Source organism: Nansenia antarctica (assembly GCF_963989245.1).
Source record: "Nansenia antarctica genome assembly, chromosome: 1".
NCBI lineage: Eukaryota > Metazoa > Chordata > Actinopteri > Argentiniformes > Microstomatidae > Nansenia > Nansenia antarctica.
The window spans coordinates 102,852,813-102,873,397 of NC_137674.1; the positions used below are offsets into that span (position 1 = coordinate 102,852,813).

Consider the following 20,585-nt stretch of genomic DNA (forward strand, 5'->3'; position numbering starts at 1 on the left):
AGAGCATGAGCATACTTGTTTTGTGACAAAACTTTTATTGGCAGATAACGGAATGTTTTTGACAGATGAAATTGCAAATGCGAAACACACTTTGATTACGAAATATCACTATCAATCTTGCTGACAATTGTTTTTCTTTTTCTTACCTCAGCGTCGAACTATTTTTGAAGAGGCGCATGAAAGGCCAGCCCCCCGACCGCACTGTAATCTAAGGGCCCTTCTTTATCACTGAACTCCTCTTGACCCCGAGACGTCCTCTTAAGAGCCTCTCCCTCCCGATTATAAATAATACCAATGGACTGCTAATAGGTAATCTGATTGAGAGTTAGGGGTGGACTGATATGGTTCATCGGGAGGGCAGGAGTGGAGCCAGACATGCAAATGACATTAGGAGTGCTTTCACACAACCTGCCAAGAAGCGGAAAGTCACATTTTCACCCACAAGAGAGGCGAGGGAGGAAAATGACCTGTTTAAGTGATCGTTACCTCCTCCTTGTCATGTCGTGCCCTCTCATATGCCATGGCCTGATTGGCTAAATCTGTGTGTGTGCGTGTGTGTGTGTGTGTGTGTGTGTGTCTGTGTGTGTATGTGTGTGTTTAGATCATTGAATGGGACACTTAGAAGGGATTGTCACTATGATCATAAACATAACTTCAGAGACCTCAAATAGACCAAATGAAAATTAGAAGAAAAAAAATAAAAGAAGATGAGAAAAGCCCTTATCTACGTACTCGATCCTTATGCTTTTGCATTACTACTCATAATACTCTACTGAGATTATTAATCATATATTTATGAGATGGTCAAATTAGCTAATCAAGTCTATGTGTTACGGTACATGTGGGAATACGGTACATGTGGGAAAACTAGGGTTAGGGTTAGGTGCTACGTCGACTTGGTACGTGCTGGCATGTCTAACCCTAACCCTAACCTTAACCCTAACCCTAACCCTACCCCTAACCTTAACCCTAGCACCCTAGCACCTAACCCTAACCCTAGTTTTCCCACATGTACCGTGTTCCCACATGTACCGTAACATATGCACTGCAGTGGAGGCTGGTGGAGCTAGAAAGCAGAGGATGGGGCTCATAGTATAACATTACAATGGGCCCTTCCTCTGATTTCTACCTCCATCAGCCTCCATTGATGCACTGCCACTTTAACACAGTGAAAGCCCAAGGGGACTCTGGCTCTAACATCATCCCCAGCCCTCTCAATGTCCCCTTCGATTCAATCTCATATCTTGACTCTTGGCAGGTTTTGTGTTTTGTATGTATCTGATGTGGATACTGTACACTTGGGACGTAAGAATGGCCATATATCAGAGGCTTTACAGCATGACACAGTAACAGGTGCTGGTAATATCTGACACTGAACAACTATTAAGGCAATTGTACCAAACGTTTATCTGGGGGAAGAGGGACTTGCAACACTGTGCTCTTCCCAGGCCCTATCAGAAATGTTGACAGAAGTGAGAACTCATAATCATTTCTGCATAACATCTATTGTCAATTCATTTTTATTTTATTTATTGAGTACGTCAAACATGCAACCACACGGATAAGCTGCATACATACAGTTAACAACAGCTACAAAATAAACTGCATGAAATATACATTATTTACATAAAACTAAGTGTCTTAACACTATGGAAGTGCATTCAAATGAAGTGCATTAAAATCTCTCATGGGGTTTACATAAATATCTATTGTACAAAATATATGCTATATACAAAAAAAAGTCTATCTCAAATATAAACATCAGTGTTTTCATGTACAGGAATTTTACATATCACTTTGTCACTTCATCAGTTTGGAATGGATGTTATCATTTGTGGACATAGCTGCTGAACTTGGTAGGTAGGTTGTCTACAGGGTACACCGTTGGGCCTGTCTTCATGGTTGGGGGTCCATTCAACAGAGTCCAGTCGCACCTGGAGACCACCTCGATCAGAAACACCTTGAGGACGACTTTGGCAAACTCTTTACCCACGCAGGTCCTCGCGCCACCGCCAAAGGGGATGTAACCGAACCGGGATGAATCCTCTGGAGACTTGCCCTCCAGGAATCTCTCCGGTTGGAATTCCTCCTTGTTCGCCAGGGCTTCGCCAAGCACGTCGTGTGTATCGCAGATGCTGTAGATGACGTTCCAGCCTTTGGGAATCTGGTAGCCCTGAAGAGACACAGTTAAAGGATATAGTGGGATGTTGAGGTGCACTATAAAGAGTTGCTAGGGATATGTAAGTGCTTTGTAATAGATGTTGTCAGGCTGGTGGAGGTAGAAATCAAAGGGCGGGCTTATTGTAATGTAAGAAATAAAATAATGAATACTTGGAATGAGAAATACTGTACACATCCATTCCATACATTACAATGAGCCCGTCCTCTGATCTCTACTTCCACCATGGTCTTTGCATGTGGTAATATCCCTATTCCCTCCTATGCACCGCACCTACGTTTATATGAGATATTTGCAGAAAAACTCTGAACAGTAAAAAATAACAAAACAAAAAAAACGTTGTTGCTATTACAACTGCATTGAGGTCAGCTTACATTCAGCTCAAATGTTTTCAGTACCACGCGAAAGCCCCCCGGAACTGGGGGATTCAATCGCAGAGTTTCTTTGATGACACAGCCGGTGTACTTTAGCTGCTCCAATGACTCGATGTTTAGTGGTTTGTCCTCAGATTGACCTCCAAACAAGGACTGTAAAACATGAGAAGATACATAAATCTACAGAAAGAGAGGGGGGCACGCTTCTTGCGTGATGACAGTTGGTTGAGAACGATATTGTGAGTGACAGATACTATACTAATACTATACCTTCTCTTGAAGCTCCTGGCGAATTTTACGCACAGCCTGAGCATGGAGCCCCAGAAACATCACCAGAGAGGTCGCAGTGCTCGCCGTCGTCTCGTGACCACCGAACAATAACTCGGTTGCGGACTCTTTTATCTCCTGGAGGAAATAGACAAACACATAAATAACGATTCATACAAGCATAAACGAACGCGTTTGGAATATTAAGGCAGGCATTGAAATAAAAGACAACACGGTATACCTGCATGCTCAGTCGTTCCTCGTTCCTCTCGCCGTTCTCGATCAATAACTGAAGCGCATCCTTATAATTATTGTTTTGAGAAACGTTGAGAAGCTTCTTCTTGATGTTCTCCTCTATTTTGGAGTGGATGATATTGCGCGCTCTGAGACCCTACACAAATGCAAAGGTGAAAAAAAGATATCGATCAATAATGTGAGCGCGCGTAATGTGAGCGCCCTATTTGATGTAGGGCTTCTTTAATCAACCCTGCATAATTTGACAGAGAGAGCTTACCCGGTACAAGCCGCTGAAAGGAACATCGATCGGAAGGGAGAAAAGGTTCTTAATCATTTCTTCAAACGCTTCCACCAACTCCAGCTCGTCCGTCTTGGTTTGCTCCGGCTCGAAGCCCAGGAGGATCCTCATGGCGATGCGGAACATCAGACGTTTCATCTCGGGGTACACCAGCACGCAGGGCTCGTCGCTCCGCAGCCACCCGTCCACCGCGCGTCGCACCTCCTCTCGGATCACAGGGATGTACAGTTCCAGGGCTTCCCGGGAAAAGGCTTTCATGATCGCCTGAGGGGAAGACGTGACGTTAGAATGATAAGGTTCTATCTCCATTTTTGTCAAAATTGAGTTTTGTACATAATCTGATCCATTAGGTGCTTATTAATGCCTGTGTGGTGTTATTTTTAAAATGTTGACATTTTTGAGTTAGTAATTCATAAAATACAAAGGTTCCATCTCACAAAACATAATGGAATGTAAAAACTTTGACGCTCAATATCTCTGAACTACCCTAAACGGAGATAGAACCATATAATTCTAAGCTCACGAATTTCTGTTGTCATCGCCACCATAACAACTGGACAACTTGAGTTGAGATATACAGCATATAAAGAGTAGCGCGTTATCACTTCGCCTACCTTTTTCTTACTCTTGTGGAGCGCGCCGTGCGCGTTGGAGAGGGTATGCGCACCGAGGATGATTCGCACCGACGCGGGCCACTGGGCAGCGACCAGCCGGTGCTCCGACATCAGGATCTGTTTCACGTTCTCTGACCCCATGATGCGCACCGTGGGGCTCCCGAAGAGATGCGTCTTGTAAATAAATCCATATTTCTGACGTTTGATTCTCAGGAATTTTCGCCTCTGCATGGAAAATAGTGAGGATAATTAGGTACACTGAAAAAAAAAATGCCTCTGACAATCCCAGGCTGAATTACTTGCCATTGCCAATCATGTATATAGGCTACAGGCTATACACCGATTCCCTCTCTCTAGCCATTTACTTCAAACACTTTTGAACTGAGGAGACAAGAGCAAAAAAAGACAATAACCAAGTTCCGACCGCTCGGGAGAGTGTGAGTTTAGGGTTTGAGGTTTCCATCCTCCGTGAGCCTACCTGGAGGACCATCTGAAGCGTCTCTCCCAGGAAGGGCAGTCCCATAGTACCTGGAGGGAGAGGACACCGGCAGCTTGGATCACTTCCACTAATGACGTACATCTCCCACAGCTTCACCGCAGCCGCGAGCAGCAGGAGCGGGAGGATGAGAGTGCACAGGCACGTTACGAACAGCGTGTAGAAACCCATCTCCAGATGGGACAGTCCAGATAAACCCGTGCGCCAGGGAACTGCACGGAGTAACGGTGTCGAAGTGGTCAAGTGTAGCACTCGACTGGTATGTCTCACCCTCCTCCATTCTGCGCTTTTATACCCCTGTTTTTCTGCAACTCTTGGTCCCATCATCTTACTATGGGTCAGACAAATTAGTTCACACAGAGTTCATCTTTAATTGTGCTGCTATTGCTCAAGTCCCGCGCCCCGCCCACAGTAGACTGGCCTAAATGTTTAACTATTTGTTGGGGGGCGCATATTACCGGTAATACCCCCAAAGCCTTACAATAGCCTGTCATTTGTCTTTGACAAAGGACCGACATGTCCGAGTACTTATCAGCTTGACCTGATCGCGTAGTCTTTGCCTCATTTTCATTTCATAAGCGGTGGTTTGGCCTATGGGATATTTATCAGGGAAACTGAATTTCTCTACGGGAAAGGGCTGTGGAGAGGACAGGACACCATTACGCACGCGCCAACAGCCAGTGCAGTAGTTGTCCTGTCAGCTGCAGCCCGTTTTTCGTGGCCAGTGGATATTGTTTTGTTTATTGTTTTGTTTAGTTTACACTACGGGGCTACATTTTATGAATGCTGTGCAAAATGGTGATGTCACCAAAACACTCACTGTCAAAAGCATCCTCAATACCACGTCAACACGTTCTCTGACAGTAACCCAATGCTATTCCGCCAGAGGTGGGGGCTGGGCTGGGAATAGCTGTCCCTCATTCCCATGCGATGACCTGCCTGTGACCTAACAAGGACCGTGACATCCGTGTGAACTCTCAGTGCAAAACGTTGCCAAGTTCAGTGTCCATCAGATAACGAGGCTACGGGGCCCTATAGCGCACATAATTAGAGCGGGCTCGCGTTATTGTTTTCGCTGTCATTTGTTCTGTGACTGTCAATCAAGGCATTTGAATCATAGCCTAATGAGTTTTTTTTTTTGCCCCATCGGTACATTTCTTTCAATTAACCAGGGGATTAAATGTATAGCAAACATGTTGTCCTCTTTAATTTGACATAGTGTATCCTTTTGATTTAGGGTAGTTTTAACATTATTCGTTGGATTAGTCTACAACTATGACCTATTCCTTGTGGTAAGATCCCTGACTCAAAGGCAGTCTATTTGAATCTGTGGACCTTTTGACTTGTTTATTGACAATTCGAGTCGTCAAACCTTGCAAACGCCCTCATTGACTGCGAATTATATCGTGATATTTCATTGGTGTGGTGTGGTGAATGCTGGTGAAATGTATGCGCAGCCAACAAAGCCGTTACTTCAATTGAGGGTCAATGGGGCACAGTTAGATGGTTCACTAAGGGGTCACGCTGCCATGCGAAGTCCCTCTGAAGGTGTCATCTTTTACAGGTTCCATTCATCAGGGAACGACTGATGCTGTCCGCTTACATATATAGGCCTACATGTGACATAACTCGTACAGGATATAATATAATTTAATGTTATGATTTAGAGAACTAAATCAGACCCACAAGTAATCAATAAGACTGTGCCATTTGACATTGAGGCCTCCACACATTTAAACGAAAGCATCTAATCTGTCACCAGTTTTATCCGTGTTGGGAAACATCCGCATATGCTTTAAAATGTTATGCTGAATTGCAAATAATGTCAGTATTAATCCCATGAATGGTAATAATAATAAAAAAAATAACTGTAACATTTCATAACAGGGCAGTTGGACTAAGTAACTTAACTAGTAACTTTGATAGTGCTTCAAAACACAGATCATTGTGGTTACCCATGTGATGGCAGCAATTACACATCTTTACAGGAAAAAAATTCGGTATTTCTGTAATTTACTCTGTACGTCAATTTTACAACAACTACATACAAATAAACATGTTAAATGAACAGGACAAATATATACACACTCCATAAAGGAGAAAAAGTGCTATCTCCTTCCATGTATCCATCTTAACCAAGTAATTTCACAGCGCTTCTATGCTTCAAAATCAACAGGCAATTATTATTCTTATCATTAATAAAAATGATAGCAACAATAATAGTAATAAAATACTAATACTAATACTAATAATTCATTATAATTCGTAATACTAGTAATAATGATTATAGGTAATAGGCCTACTCTGTAAAACATTTTCTGATAGCTTCTACACTAAAATAATCGAAGGTTTAGGCTTTTCACAGATATGGTCTGTTATAACGGTCTATGCTTTATACATTGGCTAGTGTCTTGTGTTATCGAACTATTCATAATTCTAACTACACAGAATAACACTTTCTATAAATAAAGCTTATTTATAATGCTACTTCATTTCATACACACAGAACATTGTTATGCATGTACTATATCACATTCATATACTTGAAAAAACTTAAACATACATTTTGAAGGTATTTCGGAATGTATTTTGCGGACAGCAAGTGCAATATAGGCCTATGTAAGACTGTTTTGCATCAGACGTACTGTATAAGTAAACCATTTATAACTGAAACCAAATGAGACACAGATGAAAGACAAGTCTATATAGCCTATACTTCGCATGATGACACAAATCTCTCAATATCAAAAGTGTTCAGTCACTTTTTCAAACCCAGTGCGCCACAATGAGATCGTTGTGATGAAGGTCATCTTGGGTCACACGGGCCTCGTCTTCGGTTCCATTTTATAATGATCATCATCTTGTTCCAATTTACAGGTTCTTCGGGACGAATGGGTTATGTTTCATGCTGATGTACCAAAACCCAATAACTTAAAATTGTAACAGCGAAAATGTTGATTCATGTCTCTAATTTAACATCTCAAACGGGTGCCTATACTGTATCGGTGTACGCATAGTTGAAATGCACGTGCAATCCGTTGACTGGGTGGACAATTGGCACCGTTTGCATCTTGGGGAATGTTTCTGTGGCTAGGGTCCATTTGGTTGTACCGATCAACTCAACTGCCAGAGTTTTTAATATCATTTGGGCGAGTTCCTTTCCAACGCAACTCCTTACACCGCCTCCAAATGGAACGTAATTGAAACGCCCAGTCTTGCTCTCGTCACGCTCGCATCCGAAGCGGTCAGGGTCGAAGGTCTCTGGGCTCTGGAACACGGCGGCTGTCTCGTGGGTGTCCCTGATGCTGTACATCACGCTCCATCCCTTCGGAATCTGATAGCCCTTGAAATTCGACAAACAAAACAAAATGTAAATATTATAACAAAAATGTTTAAAAGTCTAAGCAAAATGTCTTTGCTTATTGTCTTCCTCTAAATTATTTCGAAAACCAACTGATTAATCAACCCATTTTTGTTTCAATCATGTTTGGATTTAATGTCAGAGTGTATGCCTGCTGAGACACTCCAAAATAGCAAATAGTAGGCTATAAGTAGTATCTTAATATTATGTTACAAAATGTGACATGAAGCCAAATATCATCAGGTATATTCATGATTTATTCTCTATCACCATTAATCAAGTTTGAAGAATTCAACCTAATCGAATCGGTTGGATTGGATTGGCGGCCACGTCTAATTTCAGGGTTCACATTATCGTCTCCTCGACATGAAACTATTGAAGTTTGTATTTTCACCCCGGCACTGACCTTAGTTAACCCTAGCCCTCTTCTCAAGTGATAGACCATGTGAATCCGGTCACTCTGGAGAAGGGATGCACTTGAGCGCACACGCATAATGGTATTCAGAATACGCGCCCAATTACTTTCAGAAAGACAAAATGGCGTTATATTTGTGCTTTCGAATAATATAGCCTATGGTTTCCGTTTAAACCATTTTAGTGACTAATTGCCAATAGAGAACATGGATTCATGAGGGCTGGCGATGGGGTTTATCTGAGGTCAGCTTCCCAGGGTAGACGTGCGCTTCTCCCTCTGCGTAAAAGTAGCAGTGGACCTCTATAGGCTACGACCATCAGAAACATGCTAAAGTGATGACACTCTATCTGCACATGCGTAGTTGCGTTCTCTTCTTAACTAACAAAATACAATAAAATGAATGAATGAAATGAGGTTTGTCATGGCTGCTACGCTTGTAACACAACTCTGAATCAGTATCAGGTGGTTTTGAACGAGAGGCTATAGCATTACTGTTATTTATGTTAGGCCTATACCTGTTCATGAGGTCTTTGGTGTGCTATTTATTCAGTCGTGTGGCTCATCAAAAAAGAGGATCGACCATGCATAAAACCATGTTACCATTACATGTGTTAATGGGGCTGTTAATTAGTGTGTCTGTCTCAGTGGATTTATTAGGTGTTTTTTTCAAAGGTGCTAGAACATTCAACTTAATAGAGATCTTAAAAATAGTAGGAATGATTAGTAGACAGATGTAAGTTTCCAATATCAAAACAATGACTGCATGGTCTAATGGTTCAATGCAATTGCACACTTACGTCCAATTCGAATGTTTGCAGCGCTGTCCTGTATCCTCCAGATACCGGCGGGAGAAACCGGAGCACTTCCTTGACGACACAGTCAATGTAACGCAGCTGACTAAGTTTCTCCATCGTTAAATACGGTACATGAGACCGACCACAGGGCATCTCTTCGTTCTCATTCGATGCGTAATGGACAGCCCCGTTCCCGTTCAGCAACGAGGTGATCTCTGTATCCGGGGGCCCGTACCCCTCCTGTCCAGTGGGAGGACCGTTATGAGCGCTGTGTGCGTCCTGGCCGAGGCCCTCTGCCTCCAGCTCCAGCCGGGCCTTCTCCACCACAGCGGGGTGCCGCAGGAGCTGAAGGACAAGCGAAGTGGAGGCACTGGCAGTAGTTGAGTGAGCAGCAAATATTAACTCCACCGCTGTCTCCTAGAAAACATAAACATAAACACAATTCAGGCCTAACCATTTAGCTTTAATCTGACCTATAACCTTGATCATGCATTTTCGTTGGCCTCCAAAGCACATAAATTGTCAACTCAACTACAGCCTGTAACGTTGGGGTAAGTCTAGCTATATTTCAGTGTGTGCCTGCCACTGCCAGGCGGGTAAACAGAGATCAGTCCAACAAGAAGCTCGACAGCTGTAATTTACCTTCAGCTCCTGGAGACTGAGCTCGTGTCCGTTTTCCTTGGCGCTGCTCAACATGTAATCGAAAGCATCGTAGTACTCCTGTTGCTGTTTCTGCATCTTCTCCTCTATGATTTTCTCCATGCACGCATGCAAGATTTCACGGGCTTTAATCCCCTGTGGAGAAAATATAACTCAGCACGGACATTTTGTAGACCTTAGAGTATCATAAATGGGTGAAATTAGAACTGTATTCTATATTGTTGTTGCAAGTTCATTTGAGGTGAAAGTCAGCTGCAGCCTATACCATCAGTTATTAATCCACATAAATGTATCGAATGAAACATGTCACAAAAATGAAACAAAATGTGTTTGCAAAACAATTCGGATATACATGCATATTGAATTGATATTTCACATTGCATTGTCATTGTATTGTTATGATAACATTATTGAAACAATGTCTAAAAGCATAACTTTTACTCACTTTACGGAGGCCACTCATCGGTGCGTCAAACGGGAGTGAGAAGAGGTTGTTCATGAGTTGCTCAAATATCGAAGCCAGGTAAACTATGCGTTTTTCCTCCATTTTCAGTCCCAGCAAGACTCTTACAGCAATGCGAAATGTGAGAGATTTGGCTGCGGCGTAAACATCCACTGCGCCAGGCTCAGAGCACCACTTTGCAATTTCAGACTTGACAACATCTTGCAAGCGGGGTAGGTACGTCTCAAAAGCCCCTCGGCTAAACACTTTTGCCAAGATCTTAAAGTAAAAGAAAGCATAATCAAATGTTATCACCTTGTTCAAGACAATAGGCACCATTTTAATACAGGATTGGAGACAATTGAATCCCTCTATTTATTAGGCGTTATCTAATAACGAATAATAGTAGCAAATTAAATATTTGTTTTGGAATATAGGCCACATTATTATTTGATTGCATTGTATGTTATATATATAGCTATTTATTTTACCAACTCACAATCCATGCGCACACTAAAATGTGTTTTAGACATGTTTTATTGTGCCCACACTGAAATGTGCTTTAGACATGTTATTTATCGTGTTGAATACTAGTCTTTATTTCATCCTTACTTTCCTCTTCTTCTTGTGCAGATCTCCGATGGAGTTGACCAGTGTGTTAGGTCCCAGGATAATCCGGGTGCTCTGAGGCCATTGCGTGCAAACCAAGTTGTGTTCTCCAAGCAGAATTTTGCGGATGTTTTCAGCACCAGTCACCCGGATAACAGGCTTCCCTAAGAGGTGGGTTTTAAACACGTTTCCGTGCTTCTCTCTCCGGGAGATGTGGAAGTCGGACCCCTGTCATAAAACACATGTAAGCGGTCGAGGAGGTGTTAATTTCATGCGCGCTATAACGAGGGCGCGCTCCTAATTTACGCCCATCAGTCTGGAAGCACGAAGCATTCCAGGAGGAAAGTGGCGTGGAATTGAAGTGAAAACGTCTGTTTTTCACCGCAAGAATGAATTACACACGCTCATCAAGTCCACACATGCAGGCTATACAGAGCCAAGGACGCATTAACTGCTGAACAGAGACAATCCAGTGTATTTAAGTTACTCTAGCCTATATAAGATGCTGCTTTAGAGATCAAAAACGTGTTCATAATGCTAACTGTAATTAATGAAAGCAGCCTAAACCATAACTTTCCACATTAAACATGGCAACTCAGTATAGTCTAAGCGTTTGTGGTCAAACCTCAAACGAGAAACGAACGCCCATGAATAACAAAAGGCTGTATTTTGGAACGCTTGTAAAAAAATGAAACTACACGCTTCGCCTTACCTGAAAGAGCCAGTGGAAAGTTTCTCCCACCAGTGGCCAGCCCATGGAGCCTTTGGGTAGCGGCAGGTTGCACTCCTTGTCCCGCGTAATGGTCCAGCGGAGAGTCCACAGTTGCCTGGTGACGGCCAGCAGCAGCAGGGCAGAGAGCACAGATGTGAGCGCCGTGAGCAGCGCGGACCAGTGACCGGGATCCAGGAGGAACATCTCCAAACATCCACGTGCTACTGTGCAAACTCTGTCGCTGTGCTTCTGTCCTCTGTCCAAAAGAGAGGCATTTTATTTTATTTTATAATACAGTTCGTTTTCAGCTTTTAGACTTAAAAGAAGGAAAAAGAAAGAAAAAACTATCTCTAAGAAATCAAGACTCGTAAAATGCCAGAAAACATATTTGTATAGTGTAACGCACATGAGGCAGATGTCGGTATAATATGGTAAATGAAAAAGAAAAGAGAAGATGAATTTAAATTCAGCTGAAATCTCTTCCATTCTGCCTCCGTTTTACTTCCCCTTGAATGACGAGAAACTGACAGGTATTCCAAATAGTTTTACAGGTTACATGCGCCGGCTTGTCTATTTATGTGCGTTTATACAGTTCAGGGGGCTCAATAACCCCAAAGGCGCCCCACGTTTTATAGCTCTGGGCAGTAAATCATGTAAAAGCGGGGTTCCGCTCAGATCGACTGAAATACAGTAGCCTCCAGTTGGTCAGAGACCTGTAAGCCATAGGGCAAATGCTGACTGACGGTCTTTAGGCTACCTTGAGAAAAATTAACACAAGCGAAATTGCCATCCGTTAACCAAAAGTGCAATTTGGCTTGAGAAAAAAACATCATAACTCCCACAACATCAAGGAAACAAGTCTGACTAATGACCAAGGGGGTTAGGAGAACCGCTCACACTTACCTATAAGTCTTAAACGTCCCTGACAGCAGCGAGAAATTCGTCCTTATAAGTCTCACTCCAAAGGTACACTCTATTCCTCCACACTGAATTGTTCGCACCGCGCTTTATAAATATTGGAACACAACATGATCCACCTTCACAGATGACGTATTACGTTTTTTTTGAATATCTCAAGAGCTTGATAAATCGCCAGGATTGGAGAAAAGTTTGTGATCATATAGCACTCGGAGATTGAGTGTGCGCGACTCTGCAGGGGCGGCTGTGAAAGAGTGTGGAGATCGAGTGGCGGCGGATGGAGGAGACAGGTAACCAATCGCTGAAACCCCATAGCTTGACTGACTCTTCTGTTAACACAGTCCTCAATTGGCATGCTGCAATGCTGCTTTGTTGCTCGTCTGAAAGATCCGAAAAAAACAATATATTGGCCTATTTAAAAAAAAAAATCGTATAAAAGGTATATTCTTGGCCAGCTGATCCACTCTTTAAAGTTATTGCATGACCATTTCAATTAGCTAAATTACTATTTATTCTGTATTTTTTTATCTTTGGGGAAATGAAGCTTATTTGGTTTACAAATGTATGTCCTTAATCGAACTAATCCACATGTTCTTTTTTTCCTACACTGTTATTCCTCTCTAATGAATATGCCTATAAAAGTTAAAATAGTCGCATCCAAATTTGACACAATGTAGGCCTATTGATCTAAGCTGTTGTCACTATATTTCACAACATAACGAATTGTAATGTAAGACAAATCAGATGTAGCCTATACGCTAATTCAAGAAATGTAAATGTTTCTAACTGTTTTGTACACATTCCTATCTTTCTAAATCGGGTATACCTCTCATGTTCACTGCTGTTGAATAACGCCTTTCGGTGGGAGCGTGCCCCACGCAGTTCCAGGTGGGTTCCTTTTCCGTCCAGGGAACAGAGGCAACACCTGTTGCACACAGCTTGGATCTGATGCCTCTTGTTGGCCGCTGACAGATATGCTAGCCTACTTGCCTTGATCTCTATCGCCTCGCCTACTCAAGCCTGTTTTTGACCACATGCAAAATCAGTAGACTAATGTAATGTTCCAATTGTCTTTCAGTTCATGAAAATATCTTTCAATAAACACGTGTCTTCATGTTTTAGATTTGCTATGCACGTAGGCCCAACTAGTAGTTTCCTTTACAACATTATAAAGAAACCGCGGGCGATTAATTCCCCAAATTTCGTTGTCTGAATGATGCATTCATATGTTCTATCGCCTACAAGAGGTTACAGACTCATTATAATAGTTGAATGATTCGTTTAGGCTATTGCGAAACGGATTGAATCTGCATAAATAGGGGGTGCACGCGTTGCGTTTTTATATATTTCTGATATCTTAAGTGACATTTTAATTTGTTTTAATTGCTTTGCATTTATTATTTTCACTGTGATTTAGTGAATATAGTCATTCATGTTTGAGGTGGGCTGTAAGTGAGGAGGGACACACACACACACACACACACACACACACACACAATTTAAGGTAGGCCTACCACCTATACAGACTTTACAGATGGTTTATAATAATAAGTCACATACAAGGGGTGGAAATCATGATCATTTATTTTAAAAAGTCAACCAATATCAAAATCAATATCATTTATTTATTTATTCTTAAAACTGTAACAATGTCAGAAGAGAATAATATATAAGTATAATATTTAATGACACATAATAACGAGCTGTTTTTACCCTGTCAAAAGAATGACAACATTGGGCAGGACACAATCACTGCTCATGACAAACAATTACATGACATTTTCATATGGTGCATGACATTGGAATATTCAGCTCTCCCTTTCCATCATGGTGAAAAGTTCTATGTCATCATAGGCATTGCCATATACTTAATGGCAATATGTGGCTGGATATTTAATGTAATCTATCTAAATCTTAAACTAAATCTTCACTGAGCCTAGCATAGGCTGCTTGTCATGTAATATATAGTTTAATGCTCTAGTATTGTCTAATTGAATGACAGTTCGTTCGTTTTCTATCCCTGCAGGGCCCATATATGGGTCTTCCTGCATGTACTGTATCTCTGTTGCAGGGTTGGCTGGTGGAGGCAGACATTGGAGGATGGGCTCATTGTAATGCATGGCACGGAATAGGGAATGGTATCAAACACGTGTGCCTGTGTGCCTTCCTCATTCCATTCCATGCGTTACAATGAGCCAAGTCCTCCGATATCTGCCTCCACCAGCCTCCACTGGTTTGTTATCCTCTCACCATATGACTCAGCTTTGACTTGTCTCTCTTTTCATAACTCTGGTGTGTGTTTTTTTGTTTTTTTTACCACCTCCGCCCTGTCAGTGTCACGGAGACAACCCCCCCACCGCTCATCTCTCTCTCCCAGTGGGTGTTTGGTCATGGTTGAGCTGGTGTTTCAGAAGCTCTAGGGATGACTCAGATACAGTAGTGTGTTAGGCCCCGTCATTTTCTGTTTGCTGTGATTACCATGGTCCATCCCAAAGTATGTAGACAATGTCACAATAACCCGGTTTCGTCAGGCATGTTCACAAGCAGGGCTGTGATTATGCAGCTTGTCTCTAACCCGGTCCTTTACCCTCGCTTACAGACACGCTCCCGAGACACGCTCTTGCTTTGATTACTTAATGTGTGTATTTTACATTTTATTGAATTGTATTTTTAAGGCAAGATTTTGTTATCATAATTTGTATTGCACACCTGCCAAAGAGAGAGTGTGTCTCCCTGGATAAATAAAGGTTAAACGAAAGAAAATACATTTAAAAACAAAAAAACGTTTTTGTTTGCACTGCTTTAATTCCAAGCAAAGTGAATATGTGCCAAATATAATCCCTACGATGCCAAACAAAGTATTTCATGACGTTGTTATAACAACATGGTTATAACAACACGGTTATAACATGTCATGTAGGCCTTTTCAACAACATAAGCCCTGCTGTAGTGTTTGAAATATTATTCACACCTCCAGCTTGACACCTTTCCTTTTTTCCTTTGGTCACATGCCAATTCGTCCCCAGGTGATTCAAGTAAGCCCATGTGAATCCCCAGCCCCCCCACCCCCATCCCCACCCCGCCCCCAGTCCCTGCATAGTCCAAAGTGCGCTGACACTACCCTGAAAACGTCTGCCTATTCATAGCTTTCAGTCACGTGGTTTCTTCCCTAGCAACCACCAACCTGACGGGCAAAAAGTATCATAGCAACATCGCTCAACATGGCTGCCTACTATTTAGACCACCTCACTCATGAAGAACTATCAAGATACACGACGGTGATAGGAGTGGAGGATTTACACCATTCAAATAGTGTTGGATTCCCTGTCTTCTACTCTATCCGGACACGTTGGAATTATTTTCCTAACCCACGGGAAATCAAAGTTATTAACCCGCAAAAAGTGGGTTTTGCCCGTGGGTTTTGCCCGCAAAAAGTGCCTTTTGCCCGTCAGGTGGGCGTTTCCACTATGCTGTGACGTCACATGAAAGCTATGAATACAGAGATATGAAGCACGGCCCTCCCCCACCTCCCTCCCTCCCTCCCTCCCTCCAGAGTCAGAGTGGAGGCAGGTAAACAGACAGGGCTTGCCAGGGGGGGTATTAGGATTTAGACTAATCTTTCCCGGGGGGGCACAGGGGCAGCATAGGACTCAGTAGTCACTCCTCTGGCTGCTACTGACACAACTCTCTGGTGCTCAGGACTTAGTAGCCAGCCAGCTGATCTGATGGATCTGATAAGTAAGTCCATGTTTACATAATGATGGCATCACATTACAGTAGAAAATGCAGTGAAATAACACGTGTTTCCCCAAACGGTTTGTGTTTCTAACTGTGAACATGGTACGGCAAGGCCTGCCTGCTCGACAAGTCAGTGTATGAGAGAAAAGGCTGTGACAAGCATTCAGCGTTTTTAGTTCCTGTGACCCAGTCTCACTTTGATGTTTGATCATCCTCTTCGCTTAACTGAGATGTGTGTGTGTGTGTGTGTGTGTGTGTGACCCAGTCTCACTTTGATGTGTAAGTGAAGCTCAACACAGGCATCTTCCACTCAACCTTTAACTGGGGCAAGGGGTTTGTGTGTGTGTGTGTGTGTGTGTGCATGCATGCATGTGTTTGTGAGAGTGGTGAGAGAGAGAGAGAGAGAGAGAGAGAGAGAGAGAGAGAGGGGGGGGGGGGGGGGGGGGGCGGGGGTCTAGGCAGAGCAGCAAAGACATTCCCCAGTCTAGATATTTAGCAAATCCCATTATTAATTTTAACAGCCGAGACAGGGAATACCAAAGGAGAAGCTATCCGCTATGACAGAGGGAGACATGTAGAAGCATGCCAGACGTACGCAGAGAGCTGCTCCTAGACAAACACACAAGACTCATGTCGGGATGATAAATGAATGTGTTCAACACCAATATCCCCAAGAGATATTATTATACTGTACATTTACCCAATATCATCCCAATAGATATTATACACTTACCCAATATCACCTCAAATATATATGATACGTTTCTTTTCTTAGCCGACTTTAGTCAAACATTAAAATGACTGATACATTTTTTTCTTTTCAATAAGATGTCCACAAAAGAACTGTCAACACAGCTTCCAGTGTTGAACTGGATTTGAACATTCGAACATTCTTGCCATACTAGTAGAATCATATCAGTGAGTTATCCTGGAAATCCATGATCTATTGATGAATTCAATTGATTGATTGGGGCCTTAGTAACTGCGTGTTGTTAGTAACTTTTATGTTGAAAAGACTTGATCAAGCTGCTTATGAAGAAAGAGGGACGCAAGTCTTTCCCAGAGTGAAGAAAAGGCACAATGTAAACACTGGAGTGAGAAAGAAGACCACCAGTTAGCCTGGAGCGTGCTACCAGTGACATGTGTCTACAACCTTCACTTTGAAGTGAATGGAGCTACCTACATGTGTCTGAGGTTCAAATATAATTTGAGCACTGTGTGTTTAGTTAGTTCACTATTTTTCAACTTACGGTCAGATGGTTCCTTACCTTGAAAAAAGTCTCCTAGCTTTCGATAACTTTAGCCACTGCTGACAAAAAAATAATGGGAGTGTTGCTATTTCTACACTTGTGATCAAATCCATGATTTGGCCCCAAATTATTTCTTTTAGTTTTTGTTCCCCAATCACTTCCATTGTTTTTTGTTAGCAGTGTTAGTAGTGGCTATTCAAAGAACTCTCCTGAACCATCGCTTTAGGAGACAATAAGAATAACCTATTGGACCATCTTAACACCAATCGTTGGGCAAATCGTCATGGAGCTGAGTTGGAGACTGTATTTCAAGGAGTCAACTGCAGCTTCCATCAAAAATGGAAGAGTGCAGCAATCTGGATCTCATCACAAAAAACACCTATAATTAACAGTGAAAAATAAAACCGTTGAACTCATCCTTCTGTTGTTTTTGATGTTCTGTTGCTTCATGTCTATATTCAATATGCTTTAGGAGATTTTGTAATTGTTATACTTTATACTTACTTACATACCCCACCTCTTTGATCATTAATTAAACCACACACACACACACACACACACACACACTAGCACATACACACGTACACACACACACACACACACACACACACACGCACGCACGCACACACACACACACACACACACACACACACACACACACACACACACACACACACACACACACACACACACACACACACACATACAAACATGCACACATTCATCCTCAAAGAGAATTATTAAATCTACGGCTTGCGATGAAATGACAAAAAAAAACACTTCATAAACTAATAAAGTACTTTTAGTGTCACTATGATACCACTTCAACCTAGTGTACTCATAGGTAAACATTGTGGTGCTGCAATCAATTTGCAGAGGAAACAGTGGAGGTCATTCCAAACCACCTTTCCGGGGAAATCTAACACTCCTCAATCAACATGCCCAAGCTGTCGATCAAGGGAACCGCCAGCAAAAGAAAGGGAAAGTTGTCCTCATTCCAAACCACCTCAAGGAAAAAGGACCAGCAACTTGAGAGCTGACAGTACACAATGTATATAACAAAGTTGAAAGAGCATCATTATGCTATAAACATTGGTATTACGGTATTCGACAATGAGGAAGTGTAATCACTGTGTGTGTGTGAGCTTTTGTGGCACTCACGATTATGTTAGGGCAGTGTTAGTTAGGGGAGGCTGTTGGAGATAGAAATCGGAGGATGTTCAACTCTTCATGCATGGAACGGAATGAGGAACGGTAATCAAACATGTGTGTACATTGACCCCGTCCTCTGATTTCTACCTCCACAAACACTCCACTTCTGTCAGTGTACAATAAGCCGATTGTTCTGATGTCACCAGCTAAAATCGATTTAGTTCTAGACCTTTCATTGCGAGGAATACATTGTCCAAAACAGCAGGGAAATTCAAACAGTTTTTAGAAACAAACAGTAAGTTAACTGGCAATGTTCCTTAACCTTGTGTAATCAATGGGTATGTTTAAAACAGCTCTGTCAGGATCCAGTTGACAGATGCATGGTAGGGGACAGTAGGCTAGATAAGTTGTCTGCTGTTCAGACAAATGGGCTCCGTTACGAAGCAGGGTCAGAGACCAGGAGATTCTCTCTGTCTCAGTGTGATCCTGTCTGTTGGGTACCATCTCTCATCACATACACCACTCCTCCACCCCCCACCCCCCTTCTCCCCCTCTCCCTCTCTCTACTCCTTCTCAAGACTCCCCTACCCACTCCCTCCACACGTCTCCCCCCCACTCCCTCCTTTCCCACATCTCTCCCACTCCCTCCTTCTCCATGTCTCCCCTACTCACTCTCTCTCCGTCCCTCTCAAGACTCCCCAACTCTCCCCTAGTTTTCCCCTCACACAACTTTTCCCGGGTCTCCCCAACACCCCGCCCCTCCCCCCCCCCCCCCCCGGTCTCCCCTACCCCCTCCATCTCTCCCAGAGACCCTCCCTCATCCTCCTTACCCCCCCCCCCCCCCCTTTTTCTGGATCTCCCCCACTCCCTTCATCCCACCAGGTTCCCCCACTTCCCCCTAGTCTCCCCTACTCCCTCTCCCTCCTGGGTCTTCCTCTATACCTCCCTGCCTGGCTCTCACCCTCTCCCTCCTGCTCTCCCTCCCATGTCTGCCCACCCCGTCTCTTTGATTCGCAGACCCTTTCCCCTTGTCTGAGCAGCTACCTGTCATCAGCTCGTCCCAGGGGGAGGGAGGGGGAGGGAGGGGTGTGTGCCGGCCTGACCCCCAGGGCAGGGCCAGGGTGAGGGGGTAACGCCTGACTACCGGACCCCAGTTCCTTATCTTTCAGGAGGGCCCGCGTCCTGAGCAGGCCAGGGTATCAGGTTTGGGCCGAGGTGCAGTGTCATGACCCCTAGAGAGGCGCTCCTTGAACAAGGGCCACTGTTCCTCCTTCAGAAAGGGGTGCCTGTTTTCTTCTGGAGAAAAAAAGCGTTAAACGTTTTCACCCAAGCATTTTTCAAAGAGCTCTCCTCTACTCTAAACATTTAAATATATGGAATATTTGGCAGTCCTGTTAAAGGTATTAAAGCCACAATTGTCTGTCTAACTCGGGAAACAATACAGAAAACCTAGAGTTGCTTTAGTAAAAGAAACCAGAGAAACAGTTTAGCTATGTGATTGTCCTCAAAAGTTTCGTTTTATGACAAAATGATAGTGAGATTTAAGGTTACAACAGCAAATTGACAAACCCCTGATTGCAGTTTTGAGGACCAGAGTATAAATCCAGATCCCACAAAACAAACACCACAATTGGCTGACCCATTCCTTCGGCCAGATAACTCAGTCTCTACTATGAACTTTACACACTCGACATTCGATGATTCACTGTAAGAACAAGCCGCCGTCTCGAAATGGGAACGCCAATAATTATTGTCACCTAAAAAGGCAGTTCAGGGAGAGTTGACGACCAGTCAGTTGTCTAGCCGATGGAGGGGAATGGAATGTCCTGGAGAACGCAGACAGGTCTCTCTCACACATAGCAGGAAATACAGATGAAATGTGTCAGACGCAGGCGGCTAACACACAAGCCTGTCGCTGGAGACGCTGTAATCCGATCGGACTCCTCCTCGCGTCGGCTCGTTGATGATGATGTGCCTTCCTGACATGTTTTGAGACATTCAATCAAGAGTCTCCAGTGACACGTCAGACAGAGGCCCAGAAGGCAGGCAGGCAGGTCCAGCTCGGACTG

General features: G+C 43.2%; 2 protein-coding genes across 2 annotated transcripts; both read right to left on the minus strand.

Moving 5' to 3' along the window:
- Positions 1-1,828: 1,828 nt before the first annotated feature.
- LOC308158997 (cytochrome P450 26A1-like) lies at positions 1,829-4,636 on the minus strand (the record flags this gene model as incomplete). The annotated part of the gene is made up of 7 exons (XM_080532724.1): positions 1,829-2,173; positions 2,554-2,706; positions 2,824-2,958; positions 3,062-3,211; positions 3,335-3,619; positions 3,970-4,194; positions 4,448-4,636. 7 exons carry the CDS (start codon positions 4,634-4,636, stop codon positions 1,829-1,831), a joined length of 1,482 nt encoding a protein of 493 aa, XP_080388850.1.
- Positions 4,637-7,457: 2,821 nt separating this feature from the next.
- cyp26c1 (cytochrome P450, family 26, subfamily C, polypeptide 1) lies at positions 7,458-11,662 on the minus strand (the record flags this gene model as incomplete). Its single annotated transcript, XM_080528681.1, has 6 exons — positions 7,458-7,808; positions 9,039-9,452; positions 9,678-9,830; positions 10,141-10,416; positions 10,750-10,974; positions 11,459-11,662. The coding sequence occupies 6 exons, from the start codon at positions 11,660-11,662 to the stop codon at positions 7,458-7,460; spliced, it is 1,623 nt and encodes a 540-aa protein (XP_080384807.1).
- Positions 11,663-20,585: the final 8,923 nt, after the last annotated feature.